Source organism: Amblyomma americanum, chromosome 1 (assembly GCF_052857255.1).
Source record: "Amblyomma americanum isolate KBUSLIRL-KWMA chromosome 1, ASM5285725v1, whole genome shotgun sequence".
Classification (NCBI taxonomy): Eukaryota; Metazoa; Arthropoda; class Arachnida; order Ixodida; family Ixodidae; genus Amblyomma; species Amblyomma americanum.
Genome location: NC_135497.1, coordinates 433268669 through 433284379, shown reverse-complemented (window position 1 = coordinate 433284379; position 15711 = coordinate 433268669). Strand labels below are relative to the sequence as shown.

General features: G+C 46.5%; 1 protein-coding gene across 1 annotated transcript in view; it reads left to right on the top strand.

The window, feature by feature from the left end:
• Window positions 1-10771, top strand: part of LOC144115890 (zinc finger MYND domain-containing protein 19-like) — a gene marked incomplete at its 5' end in the record, with an annotated part of 33623 nt that extends 22852 nt beyond the window's left edge. The window contains 2 exon segments of the mRNA XM_077650509.1: window positions 238-298; window positions 5829-10771. Coding sequence (XP_077506635.1) covers window positions 238-298; window positions 5829-6028 — 261 coding nt within the window.
• Between the last annotated feature and the right edge of the window lie 4940 nt (window positions 10772-15711).

Genomic DNA, 15711 nt, shown 5'->3' with positions numbered 1-15711 from the left:
AGTGTTCTCAGCATCACTGGCACTTGATCATCGCATCCTCAAAGAGATGCGATTTGGGTTCGTGATGTACAGCTTGCTGGAGCCAGATTCATGTCTTTTTGCAATGGTTGTACTGTTGCCAGCAGCTGTCTGGTAGTTCTATGCTACCATGCTCCTTGACTTTGTGCAGGTTCATTTTTGTGGAGCAGTTCTTCACACAACGAAGTTTCACTTTTTTTTCTTCTTTTTTTCTTTTAGCTTGCGGATGCTACTGCCACCAAGTATTACAATGCCAATGGGGAGGTGATTGAAGAGGAAGGTGAGTTGTGGAACTGTAGCCCTTATTGTTTATCTATATGAATTCCACGTCTGTGGCTAGTTAGGGCTGCGCAGACATGACTAGTCCTCTGCTTGAGTAAAGCCTTGTGTAGCTTGCCGGCAACATCTGCCCACAGCTAGTGCAGTTCGTGGGCAGCAGAATTTCAGTGCTCTAAATTAGTTCAATTTGGATTGATGGGTAATTACAACTGGCATCCATGCCCTGTGAGGCTGTAAGTGAAAATCCGTGTTGGTTGGATAACACCTCATGATTAGAGAACTCGCAGAACAGGCAGAAATGTATCATCTTAACTAAGTTAGTATGATAAAAACACAAATTGCGCCTGCACATTGAGCCATGGAAAATATATTCACACATTAATTCACATCTGAACAAGTCATAATCTATACTTGAAAAGCAGTGCCAACAAGGTGACAGCATGGAGCAGAAAAAGCAGAGAGGGCAATCTGGCATTCTATTAATAGTCAGCACTCTTCCTGTGTGCTCTTCCACGGTGCTGTCGTCTGGTTGCTCCGTTTTCAAGCATGAATCTATTCCAACACGCCCAACTTGCAGTTAAGTTTAAATCCCTTTGAAAAAGAATACGAAGAAAACTTTACTGACTTGATGCCCCAAGTCCGGGTCAAGGATTCCCTTTGAGTTCTCTTTTGCGAGAGCTGTGAAACTGGACTGGTGTGTTTTCCTACTCATCCATGATGTTTGTGAAGCTGAACTCGCGTGCGTGTACAGTTGCAGTCGTAATAGTCAAAACTCGATTTAACGAAAATCTCGATTTAACGAAGGTATCCTAATTCCCCCTCAGACGCCCATAGGGTTCAATGCTTTGACTAACCCGAAATAACGAAACCGATTCCGTGATCTGTCCCGATTTAACAAACCTTTTTTCGAGAAATAAAGGTGAAAAAGTGTTAATTTTTGGTCTATTTTGTAGACAGCACCCCAAAATTTATTGATTGCGAGTCAGCGGTAACAGCGCGGAGCATCTTCATCCCGTCGCTTTTTTCAACGAGTTTTAATTTTGAGTCGAGCTCACGAGATGGCGCCAGCAGTAAAAAAGTTTCGTGCCACATTTCATAGATGGCGCTGTTGCAGTTCGCGTGTTTTTTTTGTGTGTGTTTGTGTGTTGTGCTCTGTGTTCGCTCTTGTGCGGATTTCCCCGTGCCTTTGAACGCACGTCTCTGTCAAGCTCAGCTTGTTAGGCCTCCATCAGTCTAGCCTTGCTATCGTGAACGCGGACGTGGTGTGTGCGAGCAAGCGCGCCGCTAACCATCCTGACTAGCAGATGGAGCCCTGCAAGAAACGAAAAAGGCTTACCCTGGACGAGAAAGCGGACATAATTCGTGCTGTGACAAGTGGACAGAAGAAATGTGACATGGCTGCATCACATGGCATTCCAGCGAGTACTCTCTCCACAATATTGAAAGGGAAAGATGACATCCTCCGCGCCACTTCGTCGGGGAATCTCTCGCGCAAAAGAACGCTGAAGACCACTCCTCAAAGCAAAATCGAAGAGGCCCTCTTCGCCTGGTTTATGGATTTGCGGGCGAAGAATAGTATTCCCGTGAGTGGAGACCTGCTCCAACAAAAAGCTCGCTCTTTCGCGTGCTTGCTGGGCGACAACGAGTTCAAGGCAAGTCCCGGCTGGCTGTCGCGCTTCAAAGAACGACACGGCATCATCGGGAAAGTGCTTAGCGGTGAAGCGAGCAGCGTAAGCATGGCTGTAGTCGGCGACTGGCAGTCTGAAAACGTGCCCGACATTCTGGGAAAATATGCCCCCAGCGACGTCTACAACGTCGACGAGAGCGGTCTATTCTACCAAATGCTGCCTAAAAAAACACTCGCCCTGAAGGCGCAGGCGTGCCACGGCGGCAAACACAGCAAACAAAGGCTGACTCTTTTGCTGTGCGTCAACAAACGCCGACAAACGAGACCCGCTTGTCATCGTAAAGAGTGCGAGGCCGCGCTGTTTTAAAGGCACCGAAAAGCTTCCTGTGAAGTACGTTGCCAATTCAAAGGCGTGGATGTCGCGTGCCATTTTCGCTACATGGCTGAAGGAATTTGACAGCGACATGTGTCGCCAGAAAAGGAAAGTGTGCCTGTTGCTGGATAACTGCACGGCCCACTACGTTGCAGAGGTCGAGCTGACCAGCGTGGAGCTCCGCTACTTCCCCCCAAACGCAACATCCGTGGTTCAGCCCTTGGATCAAGGGATAATTAATAGCGTGAAGTGCGCATACAAGCGTCGAGTCGTCGACAGAGTTCTCCTCAACCTGGAGCTGAAGCGCGAGACGAAAATAGATATTTTTATGGCGGTTGAGATGGTGGCGGCGGCTTGGAGAGCATTGAGGCCGTCGATAATTGTCAACTGCTTCAGGACTGCCGGTTTCGATACACTAGGCCCTGAAACTGCCGAAGCTGGTCCGGACTGCGCGAGCGCCGTGCACGAGGATGAAGATGCCTGGGAACACCTTCGCTCAGTGGATGAAGTGCCCACAGGCATAAGTTTCTCAGACTATGTGAACGCCGACGCAAACGCAGTCACAACGGAAGTTTTGACTGATGCCGATATGTTGCGGCTTGTAGGAAGCGTGGAGGGAGTGACGGCTGAAGACGCTGCCGACGACCCTGCAGGTGCCGAAGCTCCCGTGCCGACACCAGGTCAGGTGATGGATGCTCTCGATCTGCTGCGACATTTTGCCGGCGCACACGGGGGGACGGAAGACGCGCTGGACGCACTTCAGACCTACGAGAAATCGGTGCGGCCGTTGCTCACAAAGCGCACGCAGGCAAAGATCACCGACTTCTTTGGCGGAAAATAAATTTGTAGTCCCCTCGGGCCTTTCTTGTCGAGTAAGAATTTTTGTTGTTTCTTTTCATACACGCTAGCGGCGCCGGTCGTGGTGCTGGCGCTACCCACTCGAAAGTAGCGCGGGGGGTCATGACGATGACCATACGGACCCCCAAAGATTGCGCTAGTTGTATGATTACCAACTTTGGCGCCAATTTGTCATTAGCTGTGTGGCTTGCCGTCCCGTCGGCGGTATTTAGGGAAGATTGTTGCACCGCTAGCCGAACCGTCCTTTGGGTCGGTGCTACCGGCGTGAATTCGTCACGCGCGAGTGCGACGAAAAGTGCAAATGGTACGTGCTAACCGATACGACCGCGATAAGCTGGTACGGTTTATGCGGATGCAAAATGCATTATGTTCAATGGGTGCTCAGTCGGGGACTTGACTTTACTACTTTTAAAATGAAAGTACTGTTTAAGCGGGTATGTTTTAACGAGGTTTTACTGTAATCGAATGTACTGAATTATGTGCCCAAGAAATGCCTCATTCAATTTAACGAAGTTCTCGATTTAACGAAATAATTCACGGCTCCCCTCAACTTCGTTAAATCGAGTTTTAACTGTAATACGGAGCAGGCTTTGGCATTCAATCTCTCATTGCACCTTACATACTGAAAATAGAGGGGGGAGGCATTTAATATACCGGAGGTCTCGTGTAAACGTAACCAGATTTTTAAGAAAGACATCAGTGTACTAGATGAGTGAAGCAAACACTGGGCTGCTAAGAATTTGTGTGGTATAGTCTGCAGTATCTTTTTTGTTCTGCAAAGTAGGTTAATTATTTCAGATTAAGTGGCTAAATTTTTAAAAATTGGCTGTGGGAAAAGTGTCTATGAATGTCGCGGATCTCCTTGATGAAGAGCCAGCTGAAATCTTTCCACCAAAATGCAGTTTACATAGTTTTTCTACCGACCCTAAAAGAAGTGCAAAATTAAAAATCTGCAACTTACAGTGGTGCTTCTTGTGTACCTGAAGATGCACTATCAGAAAAAAAAAAATCCACTGCTCTTCATAATGCTGTCTGACAGGGTGTCGCATTTACACTGGGTGCAGGATATGAGTGGCTTTTTTTCCGAGATCATGTCTGGAGTGCCTCAGTTTAGGGATGATGAAAAAGCAGCGTAAATGGTGCCTTGTTGCAAATATTTCAGCCAGACATAAGATTCTCAAGAGCTCCGTGTTGGTTTCACTTGCCTAGGACACCTGGTATGAGCTGTCACATGCTCCTGGTGCACTGTCGCATAACCACAAGAATCCGTCATATTTCCTTTGCAAAACTCGTTATAAAAGTTGAGACGCCGAAGCGTCCTGCGTATAATTTTGACCACACTTGTACATGTCCGTTAGGGCTGCCACAGTAGTGAAAATGCTTCCATCTCTTGAGTGGACATGGGTGTGTGTGACTGGCAGTGTGGGGCAATGCATCGACATTGAAACACTGCTGCCCTTGTTTTTTGGCTGCGGCATTACCGTATTTACACGATTGTAAGTTGGCCTATATTAGTGGGCTCTGCTTAAAATCGAAACCAAAGCATGGCACTATAAATAAAGGCGAGACAAACGAGATATCGGGGATGCTACAGTGTGGCTGCATTTTTATGTTTGCTCTAATGTTCGTGCATAATGAGGATTGCTTTCACGTGGCTGCATTTCTTTGCTGCATTTGCCTTTATAGTGTCGTAATCGAGGCACGACAGCTTTAGTTGTAGGTGTTGTTTATTAGTGCGACAGCGTTAAATGTCCCGTTCAGCGGAAAACCCACCGTTGACGTTATCGAGAAAATCCGGATTGGTTGGAAGGATCGTTATGTCACAACCACATGACTTTGTGTCGGTAATTCAAACACCCCACTACGATCACACAATACAATAGTGATGACGTCACTCCACAATTCCTCATTGGTCTTCAGGGTTGCGACGTCATTCCACCACCGTTACGTTGATGCATCTAAAGGAAGAAAAGCAGTTGCACTGAAAAGAAAAATGGTCCAGCTGGGCCTGTAACCACTATGCCTTGGGTCGTGAGCCAGGCGCACTACCCTAGACCATTGAGGAGCGTTTGTTCGATTTGGTTAAAGGGAGGCGTTTTGTGTCTTGTAGTAAATTAACAGAAAAAGAAAAAATGAATTACAGCCCCTCCCCCACCCAAAAAAAATGGAAAGGAAAGAAAAAAGTACCTATGTCGGCAAAGTGATATGCATAGAGAAATCCAGGTTGCTGAAGTGACCCATTAATGTTATTGCAGTCGTAGCCTTATGACGGAACATAAGTGTCCCGTGAAAGTAATTGGCTTGTTCTGAGCAAATTTTTAGTTTCCTGACAATGTTCTTCCTGCACCCATCATAATTTCATGACATGCAACTTCGTCAAAAAAAATTTAAATTTTTTTTATCTGAGTTGTGTTGCTTGACATTTATGGGTGCACACTGAGTATTAATCTGCACATAGGAATTCCTGGCTGGATGCAATGAGAAAGCTGAATTGCATCGCTCCCATTGTGCTTTTATAAACTTAAGTGTAGGTGTTTGTGTGTAGGTGTTTGTGTGAACACTGCAGCTGTGTGTGTGAAAATGTGTACAGAACAAAAATGTTCTATGTGGAGAAAGTATGGGTGCCTCCTCTGCTAAGAAGTGGTGCCATCAAATTGTGTTCCCGCTTTTCAGAGGAAGGCGGCTGTTACTACGAGTGCCACTATCCACCTTGCAGCAGCCTGGAGAGGGAGCCACGTGAGTTCAGCATTTGCGGTCGCTGCCAAGCTGCCCGCTACTGTGGCCTCTTCTGCCAGCAGCGCGATTGGCCACTCCACAAGCGGCACTGTCGCCCCCGGCTCCGGCCGCACCGCGAGAAAGCTCCAGAGCGATGACTTGGGCCCGCCCTTATTTGAGTGGAGTTTTGCACCACTGGTGAACTCTGCCTTGTTTTGCCCCTTGTACCTGCTGCTGGTGGCTGGGACTCTTGTGCCAGATGGGAGGCCACACTGGCCCCGTCGTCACTGCCTGTCAACCACCACTGCAACGTTAGTAGGTTCAGGATCTCTGGGACTCTACACTCATGGTGGGGCACATAAAGCGGTGCGCATTTCAACTGTGGTGTGTGTTTTCTTACTCTGTGGTGCTGCCTAATATTGTAGCAGCACGTGTGTGTTTTGGGGACCCATTTTTCACGGTGGTTTTTAGGTATTTTATACCAGTGCCTTTCCTCTCCCCTTTGCTTGTCGCCAGTGGTGTCTTCGCTACAAGGTATTCTCCTGTGGTAAGTGCTTGCTATGTCATAGCAAGCTTGCATTTTCATCCCTGGCCTGTGCTGTGTTGCATCATCCTTGAGGTTGTGCAAAATATTGGCGGCATTGAGAGGCTGTTCCTCCGGTGTTATTGACATTCCTGTGCGACTCCTTACCCTTTTTAGTCTGGCCGTGTACCGCTTCTGTACTACTGCACCATCTAGTGGTACTGCTTCCTTGGCCCAGCATTGGCGATTATGTGAAGTACATGACTGTGCATCACACCATTGACTGTCCCTGGTCAGAGAGTGCCCTTTTCCTCTTCAGTTATTGCTCTACTCTGGAGCATCAGGTCACGGTCATGTGCCATACAGTGGTCAGGAGCTTTTGTGTGGTTATGGCACCCGAGAATGTCAGCGGAACTGTTTGGTGTGGCAAGCAGATGGTTTTTGCAGCTTTATTTTTTAAATGCTTGCACTGCTTTGTTGTCTGTACACACTGCCACTAATGTCTGCAGCCAGTAAGTTTGGCTTGTGCAGTTCCTGACCCGCTCGACTCTGAAAGCTGTTATCGGGCCAGCCGCACTGCGCAAATGTCGGGGTAACCTGGATGAGGCAGGGATGAACTGCTTCTGTGCTGTGGTAACTAGTAGTTCTTACGCAGTGCACTTGATAATGCACAGCCACCTGGGCCTGTTGATGCCCTGTTTAAGGGAGTCTAGCCACAATTCAGGTGCCACTTCGTTTTATTTTCACGTGGGACCCAGATCCAGAAGTGGTTAAATTGCAGCAGAGGGTCATTCCATCAAAGTTCAGCTGCACCACTTTTTGCCGTCCTCTATTTTTGCCACATCCCTGCCCACACACTTCTGTGCTTGAACATTGTGTCCGAAGCACAACCCCCATGCAGCCATCAGATGTCCTTGTGGTTGGAGCGCACATTTCTTGCCCGGTGTAAAGAGTGTTATGTCAGCTTGTAATGTGCCATCACTGCCTTGTGGCATGTGCTGTTGTATAGCTGTTTGAGCCCTCGAAATGTGTGCTGAATGAATGGTTTGAGTGATATGGTAGCTTGTTATATTGCCGAGGGGTGCGCTGCTAATGGCAGAGCAGTACTTGGCAGTTGGATTGCTGCTTGGAATGAGCACTGTTGACCTTGATGGCACATTTGGCTGTAGATAGTACATGTATACCTTGGGCAGATTGTTGAGGCGTGAGCGAGGCTTTCACTGACCGGCTTCATTCTTTCGGCACGTGCCGTTTTAGTGTTGATCGAGACATTACACTGGCAGGATTTTGCCAAGAGCTTGCACAGTCATCCTTTGTTGGTGTGAACATGGAAACATGGGCCCAGTATCTGGCAGACGACCACATGTTGGCATCGTTTTGGATTCCTTTCCAGACAAGTGCTGCTTTTATGGGAGCAAAGCAACGTGCAGTTAGGAAGAGCAAATTTCGCTTAGTTGCAGTTCCCCTTCGGCACTATATGCCCCTGCAGATTCATGTGCTGCTGTATTGAAACTGTGAGCTAATTGAATAGCTTAAAATATATAAGTTGCCTCCAGCAAAGTCATGTTGGCTTTCAGTGTTGTATTGATTTCAAATATGCTGGTGTCAGCCAGTTGAGGGGAACTCAGCCACAGCTTGCAAGCTGCCTACAGTCGCCAAATTCTTGCATCTTGCCTACGCACCAGTAAGGGTGTTCGGTGCTAGTGCTGTCTAGCCTTCCGTTTTTATTTTGACACGAAGATTGCAGCATCTCTCTTGCTTGGGGAGGCTCAAGTAAACAATACAGGGTTCACTGTGCACTTCCTGGTGACACTTCTTTGTAGCTGCTGTTGCAAACCTGTGAACACCCTGTGATGTCTATGTGTGTTGCCGATTTTAGCTCTCTTTTCAGCTGTCATGGTCTAAATATCTGCGTTACAGCTCTGTTTATTGCAGTAGTGCATAGCGCTGATGCTGCTATAGCTGTTGCACATAATTGGCCAAGCTGCCCTTGTAGATCGTACTTTGAGAGCGAAATGGGATTATTTGCGTGAAACAAAAGGTCATGCTCCTGAACAGTAGTGTAATCTGGGAAGCTTTGTTTTTGTGAGTAGCATGTGGATCAGCCTTTTTTTATCTTCTGTCAATTTTGCTTCCATTTGCATGTGTGCCAATGTCTTTTATCTCACTTGACCCATCAATTCTTTTATTCCACTTTGTACTTGCTTTTAATTTCGCTTTTATATGTTGTATGTTTAGCATTTGTGAATATTGTTTGCATGCATATGGTAGAGCCACTTTATCTCAAAATAGTCATCTTCTTGCCCTTGCAGATACAAGAATTTTATCTAGTGTTCCTGCAGTCTTTTATAATTTCATGTTATTCTAAAAGCATTCTGCTTGAAAGGCCGTGTATATGTAGAATGTTGCCGGGGGATTTTAAATTGTTGTATAATTAGTGTTAGCTCTTCGATGAATTGATGGGAAAAGTTAGTGATGGCTACAAGCATTTTGCACTGGCTGGCTTGCATGCGACTGCCAGTTTTTAATTGTAGAATGCTGTTAGCACGTCAAGTGATGCTCTCGTAACCAGAGCCATTTAACAGCACATGCCGGGAGGCTTAAGCTGAGGTAGAAGCAGCTGCAGGTTGAGCCTATGCGGCAGCTTAGCTTGCAGCTCCTCATGTTTTTTTTTTATTTTTCCCAATACAGCTGTAATGATGGTGCGGTTTTCAGTTTTCAATCTTCTTACGACAGGCTGTGTTGGCAAAGTGCTCTTGCAAGTTGCTCGCACCAGTACATCGTGAAGGCCATTGAAGGCATGCACTGACTGCTGCAGGTATGTACACCAAGGAAAAAGGGATTGCAGCAGAGCGCAGGCTTTCTTGATCCCACAGAACATGCGTCAAAGGTCAAGTTGTCCTCTCTTTTCTGCTTGCTTGCTGTGGCAGCAAAATGGGTGACAGGTTTAGCGTGATGATTCATGCCACTCGAAGCTCTGGTATTTTGTAGCCATATGCTTAGTTTGGTGGTTATCATACAGCTGTTCACCTAAACATGAACTGTGGCACTTTGTGGCTGCTGGCCAAGTTTCGTTATAAGTCTGGTCAAATGCTCTGCCTACGTTTGGATCTAAGGCTATGGTGGCCTGGGAGAGCTGATTCTCGGAATGCCTCCAGAATGCAGCCATGTATGTGGCCACATACTGCTTCCAGTGAGCTGCCGAATTGGCCCTGCCTGTAGTGGTGACCTTCGAGCAATAAGCCTGGTTTCTTGTTTCTGTATCCCTCACCAGAGCGTATTTCTCCTGTGCCCCTGTGTTTGTTGCCAGCGTTTAAATGCCCGTACTATGCTTTCACGCTTTAAATGTGTTGCAGCTAATTCTGTGTGTCCTTCAGGGGCCACTAGTGCTAGAACTGCGACTTGCTGCATTTAACAGGGTTAACTGACATCTCATACGTGCTTTGCGAAAGGGCAGAGCATTTTCTTTTTTTTTCTAGCAGTTTGCTGTTGTGGAATAATCTAGTCCTTTGCTGCGTGTTGCTTTTTTTATTTGTTCCTGCACTTGAGCTTTTCGCAGAGTCCACGTTTTGGCAAAGCAACAGGTATTGGAGGTTTGCACAAGTGCTGCTTAGATTTGTAGCTGCCTGATTGTACATAAAGTGTGACCACGTGCAGCAACCTGGAGTCTTGTGACCACTGTTTTTGCACTGGTTCTAAGGCGTCCTCAAATGCAGCAGTTGCATTCTGATAACGCGTCACTGTTGAGGCAATGCTGCTCAGCACTTAACTGCCCTGCCGCACCTGTCTCGTCTGCACCTAATCGGTGTTGGCCCAGCTCAAACCTGTGGGTCAGTTTTGTTTTGTTTTGCTGTGCTTTACAATGAATTGGGTGTGTTTTGAGGAAGGATTCACAGAATGAACTGTTCAATCTAGGTAGCTTAGTTTTTCATTAATTTAGGGAACTTTCTTCAACCTCAGCATTGAAGCACGTGCTTTGTGCAAACCCCAGTACTTTTCTTTACCCTCACTACTTTATGGACCTGTGTCTTGAGTTCCTGCATTGTATTACTACAACATTTTGTGCATGTTTTAATCTGCATTTTTATTTATTACCGTGAAAGTATCCATTGTGCATGAGTGGTTGGTTGTAATGTTGCATGTCCCTTTGCATTTTTTTTTTTGCTTGCTCTGGAAGTTTGCATCGACTGTACAGTTGTCATTGGAGAGTAAGAGTGCTTGGTGTCATCCCCTAGGTTGCGCATACATGCTGCTGGGATTTTATAGCTGTTTTTTTTTTTCTTTTCTGACTGAATTCTCTTACGTTCAGGGCAAGTTTTCTTTTTAATTCATTTTGCTTGAATTCATGTGGACCACGAAATAAAACTTTGTCACAGAATTCACGTGTAATGGTTCGCAAGTGCTTGTGCATTGCATGCCGTTGACATCTCGTATTGTTGTCCCATGTGGTAGCCTCTGCTGGAAAGCAATAGGATGAGCGCTGATGTCTGCTGCGGGGGCCGTTTGGGATTGGCAGGGGGTGCCAAAGTGGATGGCGAGTGGCAGTGCTGCTCGACGTTTGTATTCTTTCTCGCAGTGCCGCTGGCAGCTTTACATCTGCGGGTCTGCTGCCACGGCGCAAGGACTCCACTAAGCAAATTCTCTGAGTTTAGTGTCCTTGTGAGCGAATAGAGTAATACTAAGTTGTGCTGATGGCTGAAGCTGATGTGGCATTGACATTAGACATGTTGCATTTACGATCTTGTGATTAATGTTGGACACTGATTTTAGCACATGGCATGCACTATTCGCTCAGGTGAAAATGCGTAAATGGCACTAGATTAGCATGCATATAGTATAGCCCCATAACTAGTGGTTTGCAGATATTGTAATTTTCTAATCAAACACGAATATGACAGAAAGCTTTCGAATACTGAATTGAGTATGCCCAGAATGCAGAAAAAAATGGCAAAAAATAAATGCATCATAAGCAGACTGTCATTTCTGGCTCCTGAAGAGTCCAGCTTGTTATGTGTTTTCCGGTGCTCGGTGTCTGGTTTAAGGGGAGTAGTGCTGGTCCAAAGCATTTTCTTGGTTTGCCGACAAATTTTAGCTCGGGTACCAAATCATTTTGGTACCATTTTTGAAAGTGTGTCCTTTAGGGGGTTAAACGAAACTAGACTGATACCAAAACAAAATGTGCACAGAAATGTATACTGGTTCATTAGATGCTTGGCAGTAAGCAGCCTGTAATGTGGCTATGTAAAATAATAGAATAATCCATGAAATGACCCATTACAACTAAATATAACATAATGGGTAATAAAACTTGGTTCGGACTTAAAGGGGCCAGGAAGAAATGCCTGTATTTAAAAGTGCAGTAAGAAATTCCTCCATGAGGACCTCGGCTCTCTCCCCCCCCCCCGAAACAGTGTCGAAAAAAGCGATGAAGCCGTGAGGAGACCATCGCACAACAGCCCGTGAGGAACGCGCAGTTTTGGCATGCCTGGCCGTGCTGTAAAAACACTGATGTAAACTATAGGGGAATGCATATTGGTGTCGTAACAGCAAGACTGGCTCCGAGAAGAAAAATGAATGGTGATTGCACATGTGGTAATGTGGGCAATGAGCGCTAGCTATGGAGACAATCATGTTTCAATGTGTTTTATTCATTGTCTGTACTACTCTTTATTGTCAATAGTGATCATCATGGCCTTATGATTTGACACCTTGGTCATGGTCTTCACGATCGATGACAGCGGATCAGTGCAGCTGCTTCTTGACGAAGGCTCGGTCATCTCGCCCATACTCTTTACTGTGGCAATGATCAGCCTAGCGAGAAGACTCAGCAGAATCCAGGGCATCCAGCATGCGATGTACGCAGACATCACGGTCTGGGTGAACCATGGATCCCTGGGGGAATAGCAAGATCTGCTACAACGAGCAGCAACATGCGTTGAAAGATACGTGAAGAAAAGAGGACTAGCCTGCTCTACAGAAAAGTCCGAACTATTGAGGGTAGGAAGACATCCCACCGACGCGCCGCTCAAAGTGAAACTAGAGGGGCAAAACATCCCGGAGAAAAACATGAGAGTCCTAGGGTTGTGGCTGCAGCAAGCAGAAAATGCAGCCACACACTCTGCCTGCTCGGCAAGTCAGCCGAACAGGTAGGCAGAATGATGACCAGATTCTCCAACCGAAGACATGAAATGAAAGAAGACACGCTAAAACTAGTATGAAGCCTCATAGTCAGTAGGGTCATCGCTGCCATGCGACCCCATGGTCAAAAGCGAAACGGAACAGGCAGAGACAATCCTAAGGAAGGCATACAAGACGGCACTCCACCTACCAAGAAACTCATCGAATGAGAAGCTGCTACAGCTAGGAATCGGCAACACCTTTGTGGAGCTGGCAGAAGCATAGCTGCAACGACTCAGAAACACGGCTACAGGAAGAGCGCTCCTGACAAGGTTGGGTCGCGACCCAAAGGGGAATCTCGATCAATCCGCCGATATACCCGACGAGATGCGTAAAACCCTGCAGGGCAATCCCATTCCGAAAAACATGGACCCAAATCTCCACGCGGCCAGGAGACAGGCGCGGGCAGATTATGTGGAGAGGTACTTCGCCAAATTAGAAAACAGTCTTCACGGATGCAATCATGTATCCATGGAATGGACGTGAAAGCTATTACAAGACAGCTTCGGTGGTAGTTGATAACGCAGGCAATCTAATCACCTGCGCAACTACACGTATCTCAGGATAGCGGAGGAGGTCGCTGTTGCGCTGGCAGCTACTGAGGGCTATCGAAAAGACGAATCATTGGTCATCCTAACGGACTCAAAAGAGACATGCAGAAACTATATGAAAGGTAGAATCTGCAGGGTTGCCTTAGCTATCCTCCGCGAAGCAGTACAGCTCAGAAAAACAGCAACCCACAAATTAATCTGGATTCCTGCACATACGGGGATAGAAGGAAACGAAAGGGCAGACAGCTTGGCTCGAGATTTCACGTACCGAGCCAAGCGGCCATACGCCCTGGGACAGCACTTCACCGTGGAGATCGGATTTTCAGAATACCTAAACTATCAAAGAGGCAGGAGAAATACTCCCCGCTACATAAGGGCCTAACACAAGAAGCAGCTAGTTCGCGGAGGCTGCAAACGGGAACATTCTTTAACCTACATATACTTAGCAAGATGTATCCTACACAGTATAGGAACACATGCCCGTGGTGTGGGGCAACACCCACGCTTTACCATATAACCTGGGAGTGTAAGCGAAACTATACGTTCCACCAACACAAAACCCTGAGTGCGGAGCAGTGGGAGAGCCGGATCACCAGGTGCGAGCTCGCCGCCCAAAGGGAAATTGTGCAGCACGCAAGCGAAGCAGCACGACTCAGTGGAGCCCTGGACTAGGGGCCCAACCCTGCTTTGAAGGTCAGAGTCTGCAGCGATGCAGACGAAGACCGAACGCTAAACACTTAATGGACCAAATAAAGTTTTTCTCCCTCTCAACGAAGTCGGTTGTTCCAGATTCGTGTTCAGGATATAAAGTTATCGTCTGCCATCTGATGTATTAACGACTTGTGTTTGCTTGCATCATAATTAATATTGCCAGTGATGAGGATTGATGATGCCGTCGCACATATTCACTTGAGTCTGCGTCAGGAGATCCGTTGCAGGAGGCTCGTCTGATATTACCCTCTGGACTGCTGCAGGAAATTATGGCTAAATTCATGAGACACCGCAAACCGCTACAGATTTCAAATCTCGGTGCCAGGAGCATTGACTTAATCTGCTCCCTGAGTAAATCTGAACTGCTGATCTTTCGTGAAAAACCCCCGAGACTCAAACCATCATAAGGTGACAATCGTCCTCAAATTAAGATGCCTACCATCAGGTTGCTAGGAATGCTCCTACTGAACAGTGGGAGAAATGTGATAATTGGCAAACTCAAAGCAAGCGCCAATAAGCACATCTCCCGAAGAATATTGAAGAAACGGAAGAATGAGGCGGGTCCACGGCCTGGGCCTTAGCTGTATACAGTGATGTGATTGCTGAGCCATTTGCCTGCTACGTGCTGCTACATTACGACAAATTACGAGTAATGTGCGCCAAAATCTTATTTCCTTACCGACAAAATTCCAGGGCGCCGCGTGTTATCCAACCTACGCGATATAGACCTCCTGCATGTTTGTAAACAAACGAGGTGGCGCTGCAGTCGCTAGCGAGCTCGTGGTAGGCAAAAGGTCGGGGAGTGGCGTCGCGGATAGGTGTTGAGCGCGGGTTTTCGAGGCTTGTAGGCGCGTTTCCAGTTTCTTCGAATCACAGTAATGGTTGATGTTTTCAACTTGGTAATTTCTTGAATTACACGAGCTCGCGTTGACCACGTGCGACGTATTCAGAGAAATAGTTGGCCACTGTGTATTGTATATATGGTTATTAGTAAACAGAAAGCATTTCTGCCGTTGATTTCTACGCTAGGCATTGAATAAAATGTAAAGTTTTTGACACTCTGCTATAGCCAGAATGATATTACTTCGGGACAGCAGTGAGATGATGTGCTGGCGTTCTTTCGGCGGAGCAGACGTGCGCTCACAGTCTGCTGACACACGTACCTGTCGCGCTGAGCGAAAAGTGGGGACAGCGTCGTCTCCCATTCTTCGTCTCGCTTAAGCGCTGTTTTTAGCCGCAGGATCACGCACCAGCCAGGCCGACTTCTGTCTCCCCTTGTTAAACTGGTCGATTTGGTGAAAATTTTTGATTTCTGGAATGATTTTCTTTCTTACCCTGGGGTGATCTGTTTAGTGGCGAAAAAATTATAGCAAAATATTCAGTAGAAATTTATAAATTACGCTTTCTTGATGTGTTCTCGAAAAATAAGGTAATTTCTCTGATTTCTTTGACGCTTTCTTTGAGTTCATTGCCACATTTCTTTGACCAAAGCGCAAGCGAAGAGGCCAAAAACGAGGGAATAAACGTTAAGGTTCGTTTTCTGACCTTTCACTTTTTCTGCGATTGGGCATCACTCACACCTTCGTAATTTCGTAACGCAGGAAAATAGAATGATTCTATTTGTCGCAAACGATTTCCGAGTGAGAGATTGAGAAGTAATAAATCGCTTAATTTTTTCCTACACGTGCAGTACTATATATATGTTCTTTATTTTTGTAAGAAACGTTTTCATGTAACTATGCATGCGTAAGTACATGATCATCTAAAAGAAGAGCTAACAGCGTCATCATACAGAACAGGGCTTTGTGAACATGCTGGCATAAAAAATAGCGCACTTTCTAATCAATTATTTAAGACCTTGGGGTGACTTGACGAGGGT